The sequence below is a fragment of the Marmota marmota genome, unplaced genomic scaffold (assembly GCF_001458135.2).
Source record: "Marmota marmota marmota unplaced genomic scaffold, marMar, whole genome shotgun sequence".
Lineage (NCBI taxonomy): Eukaryota > Metazoa > Chordata > Mammalia > Rodentia > Sciuridae > Marmota > Marmota marmota.
Window position 1 is genome coordinate 15,737,683 of NW_025999960.1, and position 24,878 is coordinate 15,762,560.

A 24,878-nucleotide genomic window follows, 5' to 3' on the forward strand; every position below is an offset into this window, starting at 1 on the left:
GAACTGCCCACGAAACATTAGGTTTCCATACTTGGGGTGAGCCTTGGTGCAGAGAAGCCTCTCAGGAAGTCCTTCCAGCTCTGGGAACCTAAGTTCTCCAGAAAGGGTTTATTGAGAAGAAGACCGGTCACCTTTTTATACAGGTAAATAAAGGTGGGGGCTTAATTCAAATGTAGCTGCATGGAGAAACACACTGTGTGAGAGCTTTCCCATTGCTCTGAGTTAAGCCTTACACATGCTCCAGGAGCCATCTGAGGACGCAAGCAAAAGATAATCAAAGGAAACAGTTCAAATGTCATAACTGCTTTTATTCTTATCTCCAGTCAATCACAGACCCCGGAAAAGTGAGGCCAGGGAAGGGGGCGGGCACAGGCCAGGGACCTTGGAGGAACTGAGGCTGGAAGGGCAGCAATTGTGTCTGGGGCTGTGGCAGACAAGCCGGTATCCCTGGTGCTGAGCCTTGGGAGCAGCATAGGGGTGGTTTTCAGTAGACAGGTAAACAGTGACTGAGAGATGTGACAGTCATTGGTCAAAAGGGAACAGCTGGTGGTTGCTGAGAAGAGAGGGGTCTGGGAGGACTGAGAACTGGGAAGGCCAGCAGGCAGGTCCTGTGCCTCACCACTAGCCATAGCCGCCCTAATTCTTTCCCACTTCTCCTCTCGAAGCCACTGGGGGGCAGCAAAGTGCTTGTGTAAAATCTCATCCTATCCCTGGCAGACAGGCCACTTTGTCCCCAGGTAAGCTGGGGAAGGAGATGCACAACCTTCTGAATGAGGGGTCTGTCTGATCCTGAATCCCCCAGGATGAAGTGTAGGAAATTGAAAAATCAAGACTCTTGGGCCTCCCGAAATTATACAGAAGGAGCCAAGCATGTACCCAGCAATTGGTTTAGGGACTTCCCTGTGCCTCCCTGGCTCTGGATCTGCAGCCTCCAGGAAAGGATCTCTTTGTCTGTCACCCCTCATCAGGATACTTCTGACTTCACATCACAGATGGTTAGATTCCTGGCTTCCTCTAGCTTTATAAAATGAAACCTACCCTTTCCCAGGTCCAGCCTCACCCAGGCCAAAAATATGAAGAGCATCAGGGTCCCTCCTCCTCTATAGCTTATGGCAACTGCCCAGCTTCAATTTCTCATAATCTGGCATTCCTGTTCCCCGCCTGTCCTCCTTTCAGGACCCATCCAGGTGTTCCTGGGACTCCTCACTGCCCAGATGGGAGTGGCACACACAGGCTTCAGTTCTGGCCTTGCTGTCAGCTCTGCAATGCCCTGGACTCTCCTTAGGACCCAGGGTAGAAGACTGCAGCATCTTCTGCTGGGCCTCCCCACCTCCTCAGAGGAGCCATCATTGATTTGTGCTTGAGTCACACACATTATTAATGACTGAGGGCTTACCCTTCCCCCAATCTTTTGGAGCTCAACCTTGGAAAAACTTCTTAATCCCCAGTTTCTGCATAAATTATCCCAGGAAGAGAAGGACATGGACAAGTGAATTCTGGGAAGCTGGCCAGTGTGGGAGTGGCAGGTTAATGACTGGGAAGAGGGGGTTAAACCCTTCTAGTACCAAGGCCAGAGATTAGGAGAGGAACCCAAGAGGCCTTGGAAGAGGGGTGTCAACCGGGTGTGGAGATCAGGGAAATCAGTGTTCTGGTGCTTCTCCCTGCTCCACACTGGCCGTGGACTTCCATCTTGCAAATACGAAAACTGAATTTTCCTATCTGGTGGGGGGAGTGGGAATTGAAATGGGTGGCACTATCCCCAGAGATCTTGGGGCTTGATCATCCACCTTTCTGGGCTCTCATGCAGTCTCATTCCAGCCCCTCCCCACTCAAGCTGGAAGGAAAGACTGATGCCTTTTGAGCGAGGCAGCCATGGATTTGAATCTCAGATTCACCACTGCTAGCTGTGTGACCTTAGACTCATTATCAAGCCTTTCTGATCATCTTGGCTTTGCCCTCCCTCTGCAGTAGGGACATGCAGAGGACTGCCTTCGTAGGACTGCTGCAACGGTTTAATTTAGACCAGCACACAGTGGGCACCCCCTTCCCCTGCCCTGATTGCCTTTACCTCACACACACACTACCTGCTGGTTCTTGGTTCATTCTTTCCTCAAATACCCAAGATGGAATAAAACTTCAAATGCTTCTATTATATTTCTTGAAAGCTAGAAGTAGGAAGGGCAGAGAGGGGTGGGGTTGGGACTGGAGAGACAACACACCTAGTCACCTCTTCCAGGTGCTAGCGGGGTCTCCAGAATAGGAAGAAGAGGAGAGAGCCCAGGAGACAGAGAGGCCAAGGGAGGGTCCTGATATCTACTCAGAGTCTCTTTACCTCCACCCAGTAACTTTCCACTAGCTCTGAGTTGGCCCTGGGCACATGTCGGCTGCACACTGCCCCAGGTGTGGCCCCTTGTTGCTCTCCCTAGCAGGCACCCAGCCAGTGGCCGGGTGGCTGACGCACACCCTGCCTGAGATCCCAGCCACCTGGAGGCTGATAAGGAACTTTGGCCTCATCACATGGACCAGCTCGAGCTATTGGTCCTGGCTGTTAGCATCAGCTGGACAGCTTCCAAATTGGAGAGATGTGGAGATAGGGAGGGGTAGGAGTTCAGGGACTCTGGGCTGAGTGAGTGGCCAGAGAAGCTGGGGGAAGGGATATGGACCTGCCAACTTCTAAGGCCTCAGGTGGCCTGGCTGGGGATAAGCCAGAATGTGGCAGCAGATAGGGTAGGAAATAAGAGGTGCAGAAGGGACTTGGGCATCGCCTCAGGTTAGGGCTGGGGGCAAAGCAGGATCCCTCCACATGGAGCTGACCCATTAACTAGAACTGCCTGCTCTCCAGAACCTCCAGTCAGAAAGGCCCCAGCATACCTCACTCTTCTCAGGCCTGTGGGAGCAGTCCCGGGCAAACAGGGAGAGAAGACAGTGAGAAGATGTGGGTCTTAGAATTATAACCCTAACACCTCCCAAGTGGACCCAGGTCTAGATAGATTGCCCATGCTGCACAGTTCGGTCTCCCCAGTTGGCTTTTCTACCCCTACCTCCCTGGGAATCCAGGACAGGCCCTCAGGAGTAGGTCCTCCTACCCCTATCTCTTGCTCCACAGGACTCCCAAGAGGACAAACCAAGGCAAATATCAGAGGCCTTGGGCTTCCTAACCCTTTTCCATTGCCCTCAGCCCTGGGGCCCATTCTCAGAACAAGCCACTGGTCCTGGAGTTGAGAGATGGGCAGCCTGAGACACCTTCCTTTCATCTCCCTTGGTGCTCCCCACCCATTTGCTTATAAGGTGTCAATGTTTGACCTGTAAGAGAGAGAACAGCAGGTTGACTGGACACAGAACAGTATCCCTCAGAGTCACCTGGTTGTGACAGCCCTAGGAGGAATCCTGGTAGGGATACAAGTCTCAGTCAGGCTTCTTAGGGTCTCCTTCCTGCCTCTGAGATTTTGCTGGGCTCCTCCGACTTGTCCCTTGGGTTCTCAAACCCAAAGAGGCCTTCATCCTTGACTGTTCCAGTTTGGAAGATGTAACGGGGGAGTGGGGAGGGTAGCACGGGGGATGATGTGGTCTTAGTTCCTCAGGCCCCAAAGGATGGCATATGTACAAGCTGCAGAGGGTCAGGTGAGGGCTGGCTGAGGGAGAGAGCAGCTGGCCACAGGCTGGCTGCAGCAAGGTTTTATGTCTGGTTTTGCAGGAGCACAGAGAGGGTCAAAGGACAGGGAAGGGGCATTATCTGGAGGAAGGTGGGAGTGGAGAGAGCTTTTCATTCCCGGTTGGTGCCAAAAAGCTGCAGGAAGAAGGTGAAGATATAGATAATATCTAGGTAAATGTTGAGGGCTCCAAAAATATACTCTTCTGGGCTCAGCGAGTGGCGTCGGTTACCCATCAGCAACTGGGTGTCAAATGCCAGGAACTGGGGAAGGGAGGAGAGAGAGAGAGAGAGGTCAGAGGTCCAGTCAATGTGACACTAAGACATCCCAGCTACCACACTCAGGCCACCCTGATTTTTTTTCACCCTCAACTGCTGTTTGGATGTGCAGTGACTCTCCTGTGACAGAACAGAATCTCTCGCTTTTCCAACACCTTCCACCCCTAATTCTATTCAATACCTATTTACCAAGCAACAACTATGTTCCAGACACAGGAGTACAGCAGAGAGCAAGACAGACAGTATCCCTGAGCTTGAAGAGCTCTGTGTCCAGTAGGAAGTAAGGGCCTGTGCCATGAGTGTAACTAAAAAGGGTTACAAGACCTATGTAGGTGTGGCAGGGAGTTAGGGAAGGAGGGGTCCTTCCAGCTGAGCCCGATCTTCATGCTTCTGGCAATAAAAGCAGAGACTGAGCATTCTTAAGTTATTTACACACAATAGCCCATTTATTTCTACTAACATCCCCTTCCAGTAGGACTTAGCATCCTAGAGGAAACTGAGGCCAGAGATGTTAATTTGTCCAAGTTTACCCATCTGGGAAGTGGCAAGCCCAGGATTTGAACCCAGACAGGCAGGCTCCAGAGCCCCTAGGCTTGACCATTCTTCTCTGCTGCGCACTGGTAGCACCCAGGGTTAATGCATTTCCTCCCAGGAAACATGCTCTCCCATGGAGCACCTTTGTGGCCTAATGGACACTGAAGAGATTCCTAAGGGACAGTGCCTCTCTATCACTGCTGCCCCTATCAGGCCTTGCCACTGGTCCCAGCAACTCCCTCTCCTTCTCCATACCTATCCTTGGGGTCCAAGCCTACACAGTAGGACTCCCCAGTAACAGGATATGGAATTTGGTAAGCACAGTGCATCTTTCTGGGAAGAAAGGCCAAAAAATTCCAGCATTGTCCCAAGCATAAGAAGCACTGGTCCACGTGGGATTGGAATTCTTTAAATCCATTCACATTCTTGTTAACTGGGCTGTGCCCAGCTCTTCCATCACTTGTGTATGGAAGACTGGTGTTCCTACAGCCCTCTGAAAGTCATTCATTATACAAAAACTATTCACGGAGCAACAGTTGCATGCCAGAGACTTGTGGAGAGCTGAAGAGACAATAAGGGACACAAAGCTATGCCTGCCTTTGAGAAGCTCACAGGTTAGAGCGGGATACAGATAACTACAAGAAAATCTGGTATATGCTATAATCAGAGCTCCTGATTGGGGAGGAGGAAGATGTGGTGACATTTTACCTAGGGTTTGAAGGATGAATAGAAGTTTGCTAGACTGAGAAGACCCAGAGGAGCCTTGAGGACCTGAGGCACCCTGTGAGGAACTCCATGTGTCAGGAGCAATATGGGAAGGGAAAGAGGACAAAGGGGCTGGAGCCTGCCCTTGAAGCTTGAACTTTGCTCTGGAGGCACTTTCCTTCACCCTAGCCAGGTTCCTTGACTTCCCAGGACTGATTTCTTGGAGTTGCTTTAGATACAGCCCTATGGAATCCTGGGAGAAGCTGTGCTGATGTCCCCAGTGCACAGGTGCCAGGGAGCACTCTAGCATGTGAGACCAGAGTCACACACTTGAAGGTGAGGTGGTAAGGGTAATTGTGAGCTCAGTCTCCAATGTCAGCCTGCTACTCATTAGCTGGGGGACCCGGGCAATGTACCCAATCTCTCTGAGCTTGATTCCCCAGCTGTGAAAGGGAGATGAGAGTAACTTGCCTCATGAGGTTGTTGTGAGAGGAAGATGAGCATGTAAGGCACCTGCACACAGCACTCAATGAATCATAGCTATGACCTGGGTTTTATTGTTATTATCTGCATAAGGAGAGGTGCCCTCTTGAGGACAGGTAGACACCACTGATGAGCCCAGGTGGCTCCTGCATCTCATCAGGGAGGCAGAAATGTTCTTAGGGGAAGATGTGTGGCGTTAACAGAAGGAAAATGGGGAACCACAGCCAGGATGGAGGGGAGCCTGCATGGGTACATCAGGTTCCTGAGCCCCACAGCATTGAGGGAAGAGCACCCACAATTATGGAATTGCAGTGGAAATGCCTTCATATGACCTCAGTATCCTCATCCACAAAATGGGACAGTAACGAGACAAGGGGACATTGTATATTACAGTATAGAGTGCTATCAACTATGATTACTCTTTAGCTTCATTTTACCTTATTCCACTCTGTGGAATTTGATTTGAGTTCCCAAGTAAATTTTCCTTCTGTAGAGAACAAACAAGCAGAGGGACCAACTCAAATGCTACAGGCTGTTTAGCAGTCACAGTTGCCAGCATAAGTTAATAAATTGTTGATCTGCCTTATCAATCAGGAGATTGCTTGGTTGACTTCCCAGAGCCTGGTCACCCCTGGGTGAGCTAATGAAATTGAATCTCTCAACCTAGAAGGCTTGGACCTGATCAGGCCTGGGGCTGGCTCCTCCGAGGAGCACCCACCCAAGGAGGTCTTGGGCAGCCAACTGGCTTTTCTCTTGGAGAGAAGAATGGAAGCATTTCTGCCCCTGCCATTGGCCAGAGGCCATGGATGCTTATCTACTTGGTGCTATCTGCTATGGCCTGCCCCAAATTTCAACCCTCTGCTGGTACCACCCATCACCACAACCTCATCCGTGTGAGTCAACTGAAGGCTTGTCACCCATTTATCCTCAACAATATTTACTGAGCACCTATTTTGTTCTGGTGAAGTTGCCCTGATAGAACTGACAGTTTAATGGGGGAAAAGACATGATCAGAGATTTTGTTATGAGTATGCATTCATTAGAGGGAAAAGTAGTCCGCTGGTATCTTCCTGGGTGATGGGAAGCACTGTTAACTAGTGTCTTAATTGAGAGCAGGTATCTTGGTTTTGGTTAACATCTTAGCTGGCAGCTAAAATTTTAGTTGAGAACTAATAACTGAGTTGACTGCTAACACCTAGAAGGAGAGCAGGTGCCTGAGTTAGGACCCTACTGTACATGAGACTTTTAGAAGGACTACATGATATGAGGCAAGAGGCATAGGGGGCAAGTGGCGCTAGGATGCTATTAATAGGAATAGTCCTCATCTGAGCTAATACTCTATCATATCTTACTCCGTCAATTTTCCCTGGAAGGTAGGCATTGACACTATCTTATATATAAGGCAAGGAGTCTCAGAAAGACAAGTGACTTGCTGTTGGCAAGTCACTTATCTAGCACTGGAACCACATCACCCACTTTCTATTCTGGTGGGGCTGGGGGAAGAGCAAGCCTGCAGGGAGACACAGAGAGGACCACACAGGGAGCAGAAGGGCCAAGGTAGACTTCCCTGGTTCCCCCACCGTCCAGGGCTGCACCTGCTCAGAGCCCCCTGGTCACACACCTGGCCTGACCTGGAATACAGCCTCAGAGGTGAGGCTGAGGTATTCCAGGAGCACCACTCTATAAAAAGGCCAGCTCAGAGCCACCAAGAGACAGGCACTGAATACAAAGATCTAGGGTTGCAGTGTGTTGAGTCAGCAAAAAAGGGAACATGTGGACCGCATCCGTCCTACGGAAATGCCAGCATGGTGCACAGAGCGGCGCACCCCAGGCCACATTCTCAGTGTTTGTTCTAACAGTGATTCACTGGCAACAACCCAAACTATCAACAGGGGACAGTTAAATAAACTGGCATGAGTACTGAGGTGGAAACAACTCTGATATATACTACTATGAGAAAAATGCAAGTTGATTTTTTTTCCCATTTTTAAAAATCTATATTATATGATATCACAAAACTATGCGCATCACAAGAACCTATATAGAAATGATCTACATAGAAAGGTTTGGAAGGAGAGACAACTGCCCACAGTGGTTACCACTGGGGAAAGGAATGATAGATGCTATCAAAATGACATTTCTTTTATCCATATTTAAGATTAAAAAATATCTTAAAAGATGTATTTATAATTATGAAACTGGAAATTAAAAATAAAAGGAGGAGCCAGGTACAGGGGCACAAGCCTATGATCCCAGCAGCTTGGGAGCCTGAGGGAGGAGCACGAGTTCAAAGCCAGCCTCGGCAATGGTGAGGCACTAAACAACTCAGTGAGACCCTGTCTCTAAATAGAATACAAAATAGAGCTGGGGATGTGGCTCAGTGGTCGAGTGCCCCTGAGTTCAATCATTGGTAACCACCCCCCCCCAACAAAATAATAAAAGGAGGAGCTTATGAACTCCATTGTTCAATGCTCATCACAAACCTCTGTGCCAGGTGTTTCATGACATTTTTTGGCATTGGCTGAGGAGACTCAAGCACAGAGTGTAAGTGACTAGCTCACTTCACGCAGCCAAGAGAATAGCTGTCTTCTGACCCTGAAGCCCAAGAGAAGCAAGCATGGTGTGTGTGTGTGTGTGTGTGTGTGTGTGTGTGTGTGTGCATGTAGAAAAAAATGAAGAGTTGGGAAGAGAAGCAAACTGAGTTCATGGCCAGAACACAGGCTTCATGGACAATGCAGAATACTGGGCCCCCCTGCCCCCATGTTTTCAACTAGAGGGTTGGCTTGGGTCTTGAGGATTGTTTTCTGTTTCCAGTACTGGGGATTGAACCAATGACTTTGAACATACTTGGCAAGGGCCGTACCATGGAGCCTCACTCTCCCCTCCCCTTTGTGTTTTGAAATGGGGTCCCTCTAAGTTGCCCAGGCTGGCCTAGAACTTATGGTCCTTCTGTATCAGCCTTCCAAGTCACTGGGATTACAGACATGCACCACAATGCCCAGCTGGGTAATCTTAAGAGAAGACACTACCATCCTTAAGTCCTGGTGCCCCAGTCTGGGTTTTAGGACAGTGTGAGGAAGCAGGGGAGTGAGGAGAGGTTACTGAGTGGGAGACTTGGGTTCCATTTTTTTAAAAAAAATATTTTTTTAGTTGTCAATGAATCTTTTTGTTTATTTATTTTTATGTAGTGCTGAGAATCAAACCCAGTGCCTCACATGCTAAGCAAACCACTCTCTACTACTGAATCACAACCCCAGGCCCTGGGTTCCATATTTTGTTTGATGCCAATAGAAGGTACTTCTCTCTCCTTGGTTGACCTGACACAGCATTTGCACCCTCAGGCAGACCACCGAAGTGGCAAGGTCTGGCAGGCACTTGATCTCAAAAGCCTGGCCCAGGATGAAAATGGAATAGTATACAAATGTGTATGAAAGAGTCTATGTGGCCACATAAGGGGTATGGGTACGATATAGTTAAGAACACAGGCTGGAGAGAGATGCAGAACTGGGTTCAAATCTTGGCTCTGACTTTAGGCATTGCCCCGAACAAGAGTCATTGATCACTGATGGTATGCCATGCACTGCCCATGGGCTTCATATATATCAGTTCTCATAAAAATCACAACCTCCTAGGGGATGGATACTATTATCATCCCCATTCACGGATGATGAAACTGAAGCACAGACAAAACAAGTAAACTTGTTCAAGGTCACTTGTTCAAGGTCACACAGTGGTAAGGATGAGCGAGGCCTTGAACGCAGTTTGGTGGGGGTGCCTTGGCCAGCTGCAGAGCTTCCCCCTACTCCACAAGCCCCCTGGCACCACCTATGGCACTGCTTCTGGCTCTGCCCTGGAGGATTGCATCCTGGATGCTATCTGCCTGTTGCCCGCAGGGCCTCATCCCTCCCTCAAGCCTGTTTCCTTGGAGATGAGGGGAGTTCTTTCACTTCCTCCTCCCTAGCAGGCTGTCCTGACCATCTAGGCTTGAGCAGGGCGTTGGTTCTGAGGATTATCAGAAGGTGAGACTGAGGTGAGGCCTGGGAGGGGGTTACAGCACCCAGGTCAGTCCAGCCCCCACCCCTGAGGAATCCACTCAACCTCCCTGTGATGTAGGTGAGGCCTCAGTAAGGCCACAGTGCTATTTCCTTTCTGTGATGAGGGTGGGTGGCTCTCACTGATGTTTTAGGCTTCTGTAAACCCTGGAGGCAAAGGAGCCTCTAAATTCCGAGTGAAAGAGATACGCCTAAGATTATCCTGTGGCCTTGGACTTGTGCAGTGATCATTACTTCTGCAGTGTTGTTCCAGTTGCATAGGAGGTCGGGTGCACATCACAGCTCACTGGTAGGGGTAGGGCCAGGGCGGGGGAGATGGGAGTGTTTTTCTTAAATCTTCCAGAAGCTGTGGGCCAGGCCTAAGCAGGTCATGGGTGGGGAACACAGATTCTCTATTGGGACTGGATGAAAATAACTGCCAACAGCCTCACATTATAGGTAACAGGGATTGAGAAGGATTCTCTGGTCTGGAGAATCTCTCTAGGCCTCCATTTTCACATCTTTGAAATGGACAGAGAGATGTTGGGCTGATAGTCAGGAAAGTTGGGCTTTCATCCAGTGTGGCTGTTAACACTGTGTGTGTGTGTGTGTGTGTGTGTGTGTAGTGTGTGTACCTTTTCTCTCTGGGCCGAGGAGAGATGGCTGTGCTTTAACCTCAGGGTGAGGAGTCTGCACACAGTGTTAGAGGCCTACCACCTCTACAAAGCATCTTCCTAACACTGGCTGTGGCCTTCTATCAGACGTCGAAGCATCTTCTTGTGACCATACATATACTCTCTGCTACCCTGACTCTGGGACACTGTAGTGGTTTCCTATCTGGTCTCTGGTTTCCCAGCCTCTGACTGATTCACTTGGTTTCTCCCTAATCTTCCCTGAAGCATGGTGACTGGGATGTTTTTTTTAATCAACTCTCAGTGGCTCCCATAGTTCTCAAACTGACTAGGTTGGTCGGGAGGGAGAGTTCTATCCAAATGGGCCCATCACTTGATTTCTAAATACCTATGCCTAGCTTCTTCCCTAGGTCTCTCAGACTTGGCTTCCTGATTTAGGTAGCTCAGTGGTCTTAGCTCCCACCCCCCGCAAAAGGTACAACTCTAAGATGGGGTAACCTTCAGAGTCATGTGACCTGGAAGATTAGCCCGCTGTTGCTAGAAATCAGCTGATCAGGCCCTTGATCCCATTCCTCTCAATTCCTGCTCAGGCCCCTCAATACTGTCCCATTGTCCCAGACCAGCCATGAGTTTCTACAAAAAAAAAAAAAAAGAAAAAAAAAAGAAAGAAAAGCAGCATTCAAGAAGAGGGCACCAGGAGGTGAGAGGAGAATGCAGTCACTCTAAGGCCGGTGCCTTTCAGCTGACTCACCCACTTTTGGCATTTGAGTACTGGCATCCAGTAGTGGGGCCAGGTGGGAGTTGCTGAAAATTCAAGGTTTCCTGACCATGTACCAAGGATGGATGTGGGTGAAGCCTAGGAGAGGCCTGTTCCTCAAGGCTGAACCAGAGCCCTAAGAAGCCTCGACTCTCCACCCCCTGAATTGCAACACAATTCAGCTGATTGACCCTGCCCTCAAAAATGGCAGAATGTCTCAGGGCAAAGACTGAGGTTTCTAGGAGAGAAAAAATCACTGGATTCTCCCAGCCCCTTTAAAGCGCAGGCTGGTGGGAAGCGGGATATTCCACTGGATATCTGCAGCCTCCTCTGACACTTCTCTTCATCCTTTTCTTGCATATCCTTGATGAGGCAGCAAACAGGGCAAGGATACACTGAGCGCTTTCTGCAATTCTCATCTAGCTGCAGGGCTAAGAAAAGCCTCCATTGTGCTGAAGATCCACCCCCTAAAGGCTAAGTTTGGGGATGATAGTAAAGGCAGGTGGAGACCAGGAACTGGGTTGGAGCCAGAAGACCACAGATCCCACAGGATACAGTGATGCTGGAAGCAGGATCAGCACAAGGCTTCAAGCACACAGTGTGTGCTTCTGAGTTGAGGTTAATGCAAAGGCTTGGGGATTTTAGTTAGCTCTGTGGAGTGAACTCTGAGGATCCTGTCTACTTGAAACTAAGAAGAAGAGAGTAGAATGAGCCTGGAGGCTCCTCTCCTCAGCTTTCACCTGTACCCTGGGACCCAGGGACCCTGTCTTCCCTCTTTTGACCAGATGCATCCACCCATGTGCTCTCCGCCAGGTTTATGCAACCTGCAGGATGATCCTAACAAAGCTCCTCTGGTGTATTAATCTAATAAGACATTAACGGGTAATTGGACACCGCAGTTCCTTCTCCTCCCCCATGATTCACCAGCGAGTGCTGAGGCCATGCCTAATTCAACTGTGCAACTCGTGCCATCTTAGCACCTCATGGACCCAGCCCTACCCTGGCCACACCTCTCAGGCATCCATTCAGCCCAGAAACATCTATGGGTGCCTGCTGTGTGTCAGGCAGTGTGCTAGGTGCTGGGACTACAGCAATAAACAAACCAGACAAAACCCCTGCTCTCGAGGAACTAATTTGTGCTAGAAGAGAAAAACAAAAACCAAAAACAATGAACGACAGAAAATAATATAGTGTATCTGAAGAAGATATGTGCTAAACAGAGAATTAAATTTGGGGGTGGGAGGGAGCAACGCGGAAGTGCTCAGGCACACTGCGTTGTAAAAGAAGCTAACCCTTGAAGGAAGGGGAAAAATGTTGAGAAGATACAAGGGGACAGGGAAGCCACAGGTGCGGGGACCCTGGGCGTGGTGAGCCTGTCATACTCAGGCAGCCAGCAAGGTGGCAGTAGCAGTGTGGGCTGGGGGAGGTCAGAGATGGCCTGTAGGAAGAACTTCGTGATGTCAAGGAGAGGACTGACTTGGTCTAGCTCACTGCTGTGTTGGTGCACAGCCTCTGGGCCCAGCAGGGCAGCCTACAGGAGGCCATTGCAACAAGCTCAGAAGCAGATGATGGTGACTAGCATCAGGGAGAACCATGAAGGTGGACAGAAATGGTCAGATTTTGGAAAGAAAGTAGAGCCAGGGGATTTGGGGCTGGGCCCATGCAAGGTATAAGGAAAGGTGAACACTTGAGGCTGTCACCAGGGCATCTGTCCTGAGCAACATGAAGAAGGGGAAGGCTGTGGGAGAAGGAGGCACCCAGGGAAAGAGCAGTAGGTCAGTTTTGCACATGCTAAGTTAGAGATGTCCATCAGATTTCAAATGGAGACACTAACTAGGCAATTGGATTTTCTAATCTGGAATTCAAGAGAAAGATCCAGGCTGGAGATGTCAATATACTGTCATCAGCATAAAAGATGGTATTTAAAGCACTGGGGCTACCTAAGACTCCTAGAGAGGGAGGCAAGAGAGAAGAGTCAGAGAACCAGGGTGGGGTGGAGGAAAAAAAGGGACAGGGCAGGGTCCTGGCCTGGACACTCCCAAGGAAAGATGATGTTTCCAGGAGAGGGAATGAATGACTGCATCAAATGGTGTTAAGTGACAGGCAATAGGAACACTGAAACTTGAAAGCTGAATTTGGCAACATGAAAGCCATTGGTGATATGAATGAAAGCATTTTTTTTTTTTGTACTGGGGATTGAATCGAGGGGTGTTTAACCACTGAGTCATTCCCTAGCCCCTTTTTATAATTTTATTTAGAGACAGAGTCTCGCTGAGTTGCTTTAGGACCTCACTAAGTTACTGAGGCTGGCTTTGAACTCACAATCCTCCTGCCTCAGCCTCCTGAGCCACTGGGATTGTAGTGGCTCTCACTGCGCCCTGCTGAATGAGAGCATTTTAAAGAGGGTTAAGTGCTGAGAGCGTAGCTCAGTGGAAGAGCACGTACTTAGCATGCATAAGGTCCTGGATTCAATCCCTAGTCTGGCGTGTACACACACACACACACACACACACAGGGTTAAGGGCATGAATTAAAAGGACAGGAGGGAGAGAAGGAGGAGAGGATTCAGAGTAGTGAGTGTAGATTTCCTTCTAAAGAGTTTTGATATATACAGGGAGCAGAATGGGGCAGGATCTTTAGGGAGATGTGAGCCAAGAGTGTTATGTGAGTTTTTTCTTCAGATGGGAGAAATTATAGCCCATCATGCTGATGGGAACAATTCTGCAGAGAGGGCAATACTGACGGTATCAATGAGAGAGAAGAAAAATAGCTGGAGAGCCAGCCCTTCCTAGTTCCTCCCCAGCTCCAAGCCAATAGAAGCTGTCCTCTTTGAGAATGACTACAGAGTGCTGGAAATGGTACCAGGCTGGGCACAGGACATCTGGGTCCTGCTCCCAGATTTGTCCCTTACCAGCCATGGGACTGTGCTAACCCCATAACCCACAGGGCTTCTGATGTGGAAGGCAATTCTTACAATAATATCAGTGATTCCTCCCTCCCTGGACCATGGTGGCAATCCAATGAGTTAATAGGTGTGAAAGTGTCTTGCAGAACGTAAGGAGTAGAACAGATTACTGGGATTATTTTTATTATTCTAATAACGCAAGGGATTATTAAGAAGATTTAAGGGCTTTACCATTCACCCAGTCCTACCTGGGTGTGCAGGGAGGCTTTCCTGCCTAGCTCCGAACTCACTGTGACTGAACCTCCTCAAGCCAAGCAATGCCCTGACCCTCCGTGGACACCCACGCTCCCTCCAATTCCACCAACCCCACTTTCCCTGGCTTGACCTTTCTTCTGTCCCCGGCAAATGCTATCCTCTGAAGCCCCACACACTACTGCTCAGGCTTGCTCTCCCAAATGCAGTCCTCCTCCTTTCCTTCCAGCCCAATTCCCCACCCCATTCTTTTCTTTAGAAGGTATGACCTGGAGTGCAGGACACTGGCCCAAGAGTCAGGAGAAGCAGTGTCTTTAGGATGACCAGGTATCCCAGTTTGCTCAGGATTTGGTGGTTCTCTTAAGAAGTGGGACTTTGAGTGCTGAGCCCAGGAACATTCCAGGTAGACTGGGAAAAACTGGCAGCCTAATCTTGACCAAGGGCACACTTAATTGATTTACCATTATCTTGCCAGAAAACCTTGGACTAATTACTGAAATTTAGTTTGCTCATCTGAAGAGGAGGGCTTGGAGTTCCAAGTTCTTCCAGCCATCAAATTTAAAGGCTGGAGGTCACTGGTTTATTCTACAATATTCATCTAGTGCTACTATGCGCCACACACCGTGCTCTTCCTGTTGACCAGTGTCCAGGCTTGCAGCCCAGCACCCCACACATGGTAGATGCTCAATAAAGACCTGCAGAAAGGATGAATACATGAACCTCCACACCCCAATTCCTGGCTTCATCTTCATCTAACCTCTAAAACATCTGCTCACAGTTCTGACCCACATCCTTCTTCCTGTGTTGAGAGAGAAGGGGTTGGGGATTGATGGAAAGGACTCATTCTCTCCTCAACCCCAAGTCAAAAGAAGCTTGCCCTCTTTGAGGGTCCCATAGGTAGGTGTCCTTTAGGGTATATGCAGGACATCCGGTTCCAGATATGTCCCTTACTGGCAGTGAGACTGTGCCAGCCCCTTAACATCCAGGGCTTCAGATGCGAAAGGCAGTGCTTCCTCCAGCTGTGGTGGAGATCCTGTCACCCATGAGCCCCGAGAGCCTGTGACTAAGCTGGAAACTCTGGCCCTTGTGTTGAACTGAATATGCCAGTGAGGGAGAGGGGAGTCTGGTCACCACTTTCATTGGCAGTGGATGTTTATCTTGGATGCCTTCCCAAGAAGATGTCACCCACATGAGCTTGCCCATTTGGATCCTGGGGCACTATCACATTCATTCAGCTTGAAGCCCACCTATGCAAAAGGTCTGCATTGCGCTGCTCTGGGCAGGTGTCTGTCCCAGGTCATCTTTTGTTTCCTGGGCATCTGCTTCCAGGTACTTCCCACCTAGTTTTGACCCTGAGCAGAACTCTGGAGCCAGACAGTCTAGGTTCCCAGATTGGCCCTACCACGTCCTAGGATGCTGTACAACCTTGGGCATGTTCTTTGACATCTCTGGGCTTCGGTTTCCTTATCTTAATAACAAACAGTAAAATTATAGACTTATGATAAGAATTTAGCACACATGGAAAGCTTGCTGTGGGGAAGCAAGTGCTCAATAAACACTAGCTATTATTATTACCATAGCCACCATCATCATCCTCAACACTCCCAGTTTGGTGAGAACTGTAAAGAATAAGCGCATTCGGATAGTGTCCCTTTCACAGGATACTTGGAATCTTTCTAGCTCCCAGATTATCCCTAGGGGAACAACACTAACTTAGTCCACACTCCCACCTCCACAAGCAATGCTGGCACTCTCCAGAGGGAGGAGCAACTTCTCCCAGATCTGCCTTTCTCTACGGCTTCCATCCTTGGGTTATCATCTTCCAGCCTCCCTCCCCTGTCAGCTGGTCTGTCTTGGACACCAGATAGAATTCCCGGCATGCAGCACTGAGCTAGTCCCACCCACAGGCATTCCAAAAGAGTTCTGGGAAGAGGACTGGGAGAAAGTCAGGGGTGGCAGAGGGGCCAGGGGAGATGATCATGAAGTGGAGAAGGTGGCCCCCAGGGAGCGGGGCCCAACTCACCAACGTAAACACGCCTGCTCCTAGCACTGCATAGACAGCATGCAGCCAGGGCACCTGTGGAGAAGAGGAAGTATGGCTCAGGGATGGCCAGAGCAGCAGCAGGCAGAGGGGCCAGGAGGAGGGCTAAGTCCAGAGAATGGAGGATGTAGGGTAGCCTTCCCTGGTGCTCCCTAAGAAGCCCCAGGACTGAGGGGGGGGGCCTTGATTCTCTGAGTGCTCTGATGGGTGGGGGTGGGGACCCTAAGATAAACATGGAAGAGCTGGCAGGGAGCTCCCAATTAACCTGGTACTTCTTCCCTCAACACACAGCCTCAGGCTCAGGCTGGACAAGGACAAGTCATCCTGCTGGGGCCCTGTCATCCTCCTAGCCTAGGTCTGGCTTGAGGCTGCTCCTTCCTGTCATTTCTGTCCAATATGGAGTTTGTATGTCCCTCTGTCAGGCAGCTCCCTGGCTCTGCTTTGGGGGCAAGGGACTCAGGTGGAAGGGGACAGAGACTTGAACTCAGCGTGTGTGGGGACTTTGGAGACTGCCAGCTGTGCATGACATTGCCTGCAGAGGCCAGAACAGCACCCCGTCCCAGCCTCTTCTCTCCCAGGTCTCAGGGACACCCGTCTGTGTGTGGAAATCATTCACACAGGAGGTGCCACACTAGCCTCTGCTCTCTGTGGGGCCTATTGGGGGAAATTTCCAGAAGATTCCTGGAAACAAAGGCATCCCATCAGCCAGACCTGGGTCAATAAAAGGTTCTTTGAAGTTCTGGGGCCCCTTCCTGTCACCTCCCTCTCCATCCTAGATACATAGAAGGCCCCCAGGCCAGCTCCGGCTCCTCCCTTTGTCAACAGGATCCTGAGAAGAGCCAAGGAAATGCCAGAATGGATCTTGAGGTTGGGGAATGGGAGCCAAATGCCCGAGGCTGGGGCTGGGCAGGATGGAGGTCGGGAAGTGGGCAGTGAGGAATAATACCCCACCAGCCCTGGCAGACAAGGGGCAATGCGGGACCAGGAACCCTGAGTTCAAGTCTTTGTCCACTTCCACGTGGTACCAAATGTGGCTGGGGTCTGAGCAATGAGTCCCCATCAGCACCCAAACTGCCTCCTCTCTTGGGTTTCTAGGATTCAAAATTCAAGGCCTCCTCTCTGATGCCTCCAATCTGTGGGGTCTAGTTGGCAATGCCCAGGGCAGACTGGAAATCCCTACAAGAGCTAAAAATTGACCTCTAGCCAGTGGATGCTATATGGGGTGAGGTCTGTTCTGGGACCCCTGCCCTATCTATCACTGGCTGGGCCAGGAAAATTCTGCCTCTTTGGCTTGGTTGATCTCCCAGAAGGCCTGGTGGGTCCCAAGGAGCCCCAGTGAGTCCTCCCCTGTTCCACACTCTCCCCTCACCCTCCCCTCCACCCTACAGTGGAGGATGGAAAAGGTGAAGCCGGATGCAGGTCATGGGGCTGGGCAGGTGCCCGGGCCTGTCAAGAAAAGCCTCCTTGTTTGCTCGCTTACACTGCCAACGTGCCCTGGGCAGGTGCCAGCAGGGGCTGGACAGGATGGCAGGCTGTGGGGCTTTGGCTCTGGGACACAGAAGGGAATCTCAGGAGGGATCCCAGGAGGGAAAAGCACCCCAGCATAGGTCCCTCCCTGGCTTCCCCAAGGGCTGCTGCCCGGAGACTCACATATTGGAAGGGTAGAAGGATGGCTAGGATGAGTCCACTGAAGAAGAGGGTCATGAGCAGCACGAAGAGAACACCCTGACAGGAGGTGAAGTCAAACTGCAAAGAGGAGGGCTGTCAGCACCGTCGCTGGGCAGCATGGAGCGCTGCTCAGGCCGTGCGCTGACCAGAGGGTGAAGTCTGAGGTCTTGAACTCACCCCTAGAAACCAGCATTGCCCTCCTTCCCCCAGGTCTCCCCAGCCCCAACTCACCCCTTTACCTCTCCCAGCCTGGCTCCGCTTGGAGCCCTGCCCCATGTGCCTTCCCCTGCCTGCTGACCTTGGTCTGGAAACTGAAGATGGTGACTGAGAGGCAGACCAGCGCCGTGATGCCCAGGCACAGCAGCACAGATGTGGTGTTGTAGTAACTGAGGACCGAGGACCTGGGTCAGCTCCAGAGAGGGCTCTACTCTCCCCCAGCCCTCCCGGAAGGCCACCCTCTTCTACCAGGACCTGATCTTATGACCTCTGGCCCCAATCCTGTTCCCTTTCCCAGGACCCTCCCTCTCTCAGCTTTCCAGCCTCTCCCCTAGGCCCTTGTGCTTAGACTCATCATGTTAGAAATATCTTAAATAGGAGATAGTAGGAATGAGAGGGGTTTCTGTAGATTCCTGGAGGTAGTTTACAGGTAAATTCAGGAACATGAGTCTGAGGTCTTTTATATCACAGCTTGAGAGAAGCCTCCTTGTTCCCCACGGTCCCCCACCTCTGCCCCACCAAACTGGTCAGGTCCTGGAGCCACTGGCCAGGGGGTGCCTGAGAAGAGGGATCCAGGCCTGAGCTCCCTCCCCCACCTGAGTACTTCCAGGAAGGATGTGTTTTGAGGACAGCTCCCCTCAAGTGTGGCCAGTCCCTGGCTTCAGGCCTGGCCCTCCTCTCCTACCATCTGACTCCTTTACCTGGACAACATCCCAGTGAGGTAGGCCATGGACAGGGTCTGAAAAGAGAGGCAGGAGAAGAAATGTTAGAGTACTCAGATTTGGGGGGCCTAAGCACCTTCAAGGTCCAGCTCAGGTCTCTACCCTGTGCATATGCCCCTCGACAACTACACAGGACTAATCCAGCTATACAGTGTCTCCCAGGCCAGCTGTCCCTTTCTCTCTTAGGCAGCCTGTCTTCCCCCAGTAAGAGCCCTCTCTTCTTCATTATCCATAGCTCTAGGACACCCCTTAGGAACCTCTTAAGGACAAAAGCACAATAAGGCGAGAGTGGACATAGAGGGGAAGGCTAGGCCCACTTGGAAAGATAAGATAGAATGTTCTGGTGAAAGAGATGGGGTGAAAACACTCATGTCCCCAGGGTCCTCACATTGGATGTCCCCAACCCAGACTCCCTGGCCCTCAAAGCCCATGCTTTCTTTCCTCCATCCTCACTCAGCATCTGACCCCAGTTCACCCCAAGTACTTACAAAGATGGTCAGCAGAATCAGGTTCCAGGGAAAGTGCCTCCTGTAAAGCAAGCCATAGGTTGGGGACGGGGTCTCTGCTACCCTCCCCCCCCACTCCTTGAAACCTCTTCCTTCAGCCACCCCTTCATATGCCACTTGGCTATCAACTTTCCCCACACATTAGAGGTGCCAAGTGAAGGAGAGAGGGGCAGGCTACTTGACAGAGGCCCAGAGAGAGTTGGGACCCTCTCAGGGGTGCACAGTACACTGATGGTGGGCAGGGCTGGGTCCAGACTATCAAAGTTCTGCTCATATTTCAACAAGTTGATCCTCAAGCCATTAACATACCTGGGTCCAGAACAGCAAGCCAGGGTCAGGTAGGTAGCAAAGAACACAGCACTGTAAGAGACAGACGGATGGCTAAGTCAGCCAGTCCCTCTTGAAGCTCTTCCTAGTCTCCTAGCTCATTCACTTGGCTACCCCTGCCCACAAAATGTGAGGCAGGATGTTGGGGTGGGGGCAGGGAGCAAAGAGAAGGCCACAGTCATCCTAGAATCTGGCAATGGGCAGGTTCTAGGTCTAATCCCAGAGGAGAGGAAGGAGGATAGGACAAACCTGCTTCTAATAATTTTGAAACTTGGGTGCCATGGGACAGCTGCTCCTGACCCGCCAACCTAAAGGAACCACCCAGATATCACCTTGTTACTTTAAAAGTTCATGTGCAGTATTTTTGATGTGGTAGGCAGAGTTTTTAACCGGCTTTACAAATATTAACTGATGTGATCCTTGCATCTTTTCTTTTGAGAAGTGTTCTTCACTTTACAGCTGAGGCACAGTGAGGTCCGGTGACTTGACTGTCACACATACCCTCTTGCAGAAGCAGGATTGGAGCCCAGACTCTGGCTCCAGGGAGATCGCTTACGACCACCACCCCACACTGCTTCTTTCAGCCCATCATGGCCTGTAACGATCTTGTCAGTTACTTTATTGTTGGTCTGCCCTACCAGGCTGCGAGCTCAGCATGGCAGGGCCCTTGTGTGCTGCCAGTGCCTGGCATAAGCAGGAAGTGGCACCTATGGAATGAATGTCTGGATCAGGTGGCCAGAGGCAGGGCCTGAGCATCAAAGTTTTGGCGGGGAACAGCGAAGGCAAAGGCCAGTCCAGGAGCGGGGAGATGAGGACCCAAGAAGGGGGTTAGTGCCACCACCAGTGCACGGTCTCGGGGTCCCATGAGGCTTCAGCACGGCATTGCCGTCCCTTCTCCATCCTTTCCTCAGTTCTCTCACCCACCCTCCACAGCAGCAATTCCATACTTCCTCCTCCTTCCCAAACCTCCCAGACCGCCTCACTCTCCAGCATAGTCTACCTGTTGTGTTCCAGAAGATCTAAGATAATAAGGTGGGGCTCCCTTGGCTTCCTGCCTGCCACCTGCCAACCTCACGCTACGGGTCCTCCTGTGTCTCCTCCCATCCCAGGCCAATCTCCCCTGGCTTGGCCTCTGGGGCCCACCCCCTCAAAGGCCTGGTCTCCCTCACTTTAACCTTCCTGCTGGCACCTCTCCTTCCACACAAACCTTCTCAGGTATTCTCCATCTTTATCTCCTGTCTTCCCAGCTCTAGTTACAGCCATTCCAACTGCCTCATAGCCCAGCTTCTAAAAAAAAGGGGTTTCTACTCATTCTCTTCTCGTGTCCCCAACTCAGCAAGCCCCATCTCAACCCTACTTAATGAGAGATGGCTGTGCTACATCAGGGTGACCTTGTTGAGTCCAAGACACTTGTCTGTCCTTACCTAACCTCTTAAGTCTGATCACTCCTATTGTTTCTCTGGTTCTACAATGACACACTTTTGGGTTCCCTCCTCCCTCACTGGCCACTCCTTCTCAGTCTCCTTCAGGGAGTCTCTGAATGTGCTTGATTCCTTCAACACAGACTCTGCTCCCTTCATACTCTCCCTAGGTGGGCTTCCTAACCTACAGGACTTGCACCCCCATATTTCAGAACTACATTTTCTTTCTCAACTCCAGACTGAAACATCCAGCTACCAATTAGGCAGACGTAGTTTTTCAGAAATGTGTCAGACTCAACAGGGTAGAGCTGATCTTTCCATCCTCTCTGTTCCTTCTCCTGTATCCCTGCTACAGAGGACACCATGTACCCGCCAAGCCATCTACCCAGAGGCCTCCGGCATCATCCTTGACTCTCACTCTGCCACTCCCAATTAATCACCTGGATCTGTTTATCCTCCTACTCTGGCAGCTCTCAAATCTGCGCTCTTCCCTCCATCCCCACCACCACCCTTTGAGGTTGGGCCACCTCTTTCTCTTCTCTCCCTGGCCTGATCTATATGGCAGTCCGTCTGGTCCTCCTGCCTCCCGCCTTGGCTTCCACCTTTCAAGCTACCGACAGACCCGATCATGTGACTCCTCTCTATAAAATTCCCAAAGGCCTGGCAATAAGGATATGGTCCTCCCCGCCCACCTCTCCAGCCCTGCTCTCACCTCACTTGGCCCTCTACTCCACCCTCTTCCTCACAACCTGCTCTGCACGCTGGAAACGTGCTCATCACACTGTTCCTGCTGTAAAGTACTGGCAAGGACACCTAAGGCTTCCTCCTCCAGAGGGGTTTCCTCTGTGCCTCATGGGTGTACCTCAGCTGAAGCCTGTACCCCCATACCTCAAGGGCCAGCTCATCAGACTCCCCAAGCAGATGGAGCATCCGGGGGCCAGCCTGCAACTTATTCATTTTGCACTCCCACCGTTTAACCCAGGGCCTTGCACCTGATAGGAGCTCTTTAAGTATTTCTGAATGCAATGCAAAAATAAAAAACAGGCAATGCAGGGGTCAAGATATGCCATATTGAATTTGGTAAACAAGATCCCTCCATCTTGACCCTTTTCTATTCTTTAGTGGATGTTGAATAATGTGCAGCTATTATCACAGCAATTGGTGGGGTTCTGCTGGTAGTTGGTGCCAGGTGCCAGACCTGCTGAACACCCTGCCCATGTGGGACAGCAGCACCCATCCTGCCCCAGTTGAGAAATATTCCGGCATCTGCTCTCTTTTGCTCTCACTTGAGTCATTAGCCAGTCACCTCAACAATGATAATAGTACCCTTGTCTACGTGTGTCCTTGGTAAGTCCTGTCTCCTGGCCAGACTAGAAGCTCCCTGAGGGCAAGAGTCCAGTCTCCTTTTCTCTCTGATCCCTACTCCTCAACCCTCATGACAAGACGTCAGAAGGAAGGGCAGAGGGACCCGAGACCAGGACTATGGTGTGGCTCTGGAGTCCAACTCGGCATTCATGTGCCACTACCACTGTATCTTGGATGAGCTACTTGATGGCTAAGTCCCAGTTCCCTCCTTCGTAAAACAGGAGGTGCTGGGAAGCCCGAAGAGAGAATGCAGGTGAAGCACTCGTACAGGGTTTGGTGCAGAGTTCGAACTCTTCCTCCACTGGAGCTGCTATTATTGCAATTAGAAGCTGGCTGACGGACGGACAGACAGACAGGACGGCCCACCTCCACCCCAGCTCTAGCCTCAAGTCTTCCTTCTCAGCTGTGCTGCAGACACCATGGCTCAGTGGGAGCAATCAGACAATAAGGCGAGAACCCACGAAGGGGAACCTGGGACCTTGAGAAAGCCAAGGCTGGAGTCCCAGGGGGCAGAGAATGAGTTAGAGAAGGCAGAGAGAACAGCTGATTTGTACTTCACAGCCTGAGCCCCAGGGCCTGGGATAGTCTGTTTACAGAGTTTCAACGACAGGGAGTGAGGCTCAGATGAAGGCCAGCCAAATCTAGTGCCCCTCCCGACTTGTCCTGCTCTAGAATCCAGTGTTGTAGGCAGCACAGCAGAAAGGGTAAGTGTGGGATTCTATCCTGGCTGTGCTGCTTGGGAAGCAATGATCTCTCCACTCCAATTTTCTCATCTGTAGGATGGGGATAATAATAGTACCCACCTGATAGTCTTACTGGAAGGATGAATGAAAATTATATGTACTCATGCACAGAAAAAGAGCTGTTTTGTTCTCACTGATATTACTCTCCTCTAAAAGGAAGAGACAGTGATGGAGCCCTCAAAGCATTTGGTGTGTTGGAGGAAGTGAGACCCTCTGGAATCAGGAAACAGACTCAGGCACAGGATTGGAAGGGTTGAGGGTGAGGAAGGGGCAGGGCAGAACCCCAGGTGGGCTTTCTGGAGGAAAGGACAGTTGAAACTCCTAAGTACCTTTCATGCTTTGTGATACCCCATGAAAAGCACATAGCCCACGCCCACTTCTAATTTCTTTCTACCCGCACCACCCCCCTCCAAGCCTGAAGATGGTGAGAAGGAGGGACTCCAGATCTCATCACTCAGAGGCCAGATTCTCCTGACCTCTCTTCCCCTGATCCCCATTCTCCACACACACACACACCATGGCATGGACTCTGCCCCACTTCCTGAGGCTGTCCTCTTGCCAGGTGCTCAGGGCATGGGGTCCTGGAGACCCTCTCACAGAAGGCCCAGGGACCTAAGGACTCCATTCCTGAGTTCTCAGGGGGGCTGAGGCTACTAGGCAGTGGTGACTATGTGTTGGGATCCATGCCAACCTGCTGTGTGGGCTGGCTGGGGTGGCAGTCCCTGGGGCCTCATTAGCTTTACCAAATAATGCCTCTCCTCTCCAAAGACACATGCCTCCCTGCTTGCTCTGCAGACAGGGCCTCTTCTCCTGTGACCTAGGACAGGCTTTAAGTATGAAAATCTCTTCTCCTGGACCCACAACTTTAAAGAGGTTTCTGAGCTTCTTCAAGAAGCCCGAGGCCAGGAAGAGTCTCTTTACTGCCTGTCTTTGGCTGGTTTGTGCCAACTCTAGGTCCAACTCTGAGACTGCTCTGGGCTCAAGGTGGTCCAGGGGGCTTTGGGTTAACCTCCCCACCAGATCCCTATCCAGGAACAGCCCTGGGACAGCCACAGTGTGCAACTTCCTTAGTCGGATGATCAGAGCTTTGACCCCTAGGGCCCCATGACTTTCTGAGAAATCCTTTCAGCCCTTTGCCAGTCCAGTCTTTCCTTCATCAAACCATTGTCTTTCACTGCAGAAGCCTCATCCCTGGTAGCCTTGGTACAGGGCTGGGCACTCAGAAAGCCTATGGAAAGAGCAGCTCTTCCCTGAGTCCCAGAGTGGTTCTGGCCTGGAATTATCCAGAATTACTCCTTAATTACCCAGAAAGGAGGGTCAGAATCACCTAAAACTTCACACCTCTTCTCCCAAGCTACCAGCTATGTTCTTTAAAAGATTATAGGACTAGCATGAGCCAGGTGACTTGAGGGTTAAAAAGAGACTGCCAAACAGAAGGATAAAGGTCACAAGTTTTAACCTGAATCTTGGGTTTGTATTCCAATCATCACTGACTAGCTGTGTGACCTTGGGCAAATTACTCAAGCCCTCTGAGCCTTCGTTTTCTGAGGTAATCATGCCCAGTAGATTCAAGGATCAAATGCAATACTGTACATAAAGCACACAGAAGAATGCCCAGCCCTTATTAGGCACTCTTTAAGTG

At 50.7% G+C, this 24,878-nt stretch overlaps 1 protein-coding gene across 1 annotated transcript in view; it reads right to left on the minus strand.

Moving 5' to 3' along the window:
• Positions 1 to 287: 287 nt before the first annotated feature.
• The window catches only part of Faim2 (Fas apoptotic inhibitory molecule 2), a 32,034-nt gene continuing 7,443 nt past the window's right edge, over positions 288 to 24,878 (minus strand). Inside the window, exons 6-12 of the mRNA XM_015493457.2 lie at positions 19,690 to 19,740; positions 19,363 to 19,402; positions 18,854 to 18,891; positions 18,235 to 18,322; positions 17,919 to 18,014; positions 16,251 to 16,304; positions 288 to 3,913 (exon numbers count right to left, since the gene is read on the minus strand). Of these exons, the coding sequence (XP_015348943.1) occupies positions 3,764 to 3,913; positions 16,251 to 16,304; positions 17,919 to 18,014; positions 18,235 to 18,322; positions 18,854 to 18,891; positions 19,363 to 19,402; positions 19,690 to 19,740 (517 nt within the window). The 3' untranslated portion in view covers positions 288 to 3,763. The remainder of the gene's footprint in view (positions 3,914 to 16,250; positions 16,305 to 17,918; positions 18,015 to 18,234; positions 18,323 to 18,853; positions 18,892 to 19,362; positions 19,403 to 19,689; positions 19,741 to 24,878) is intronic.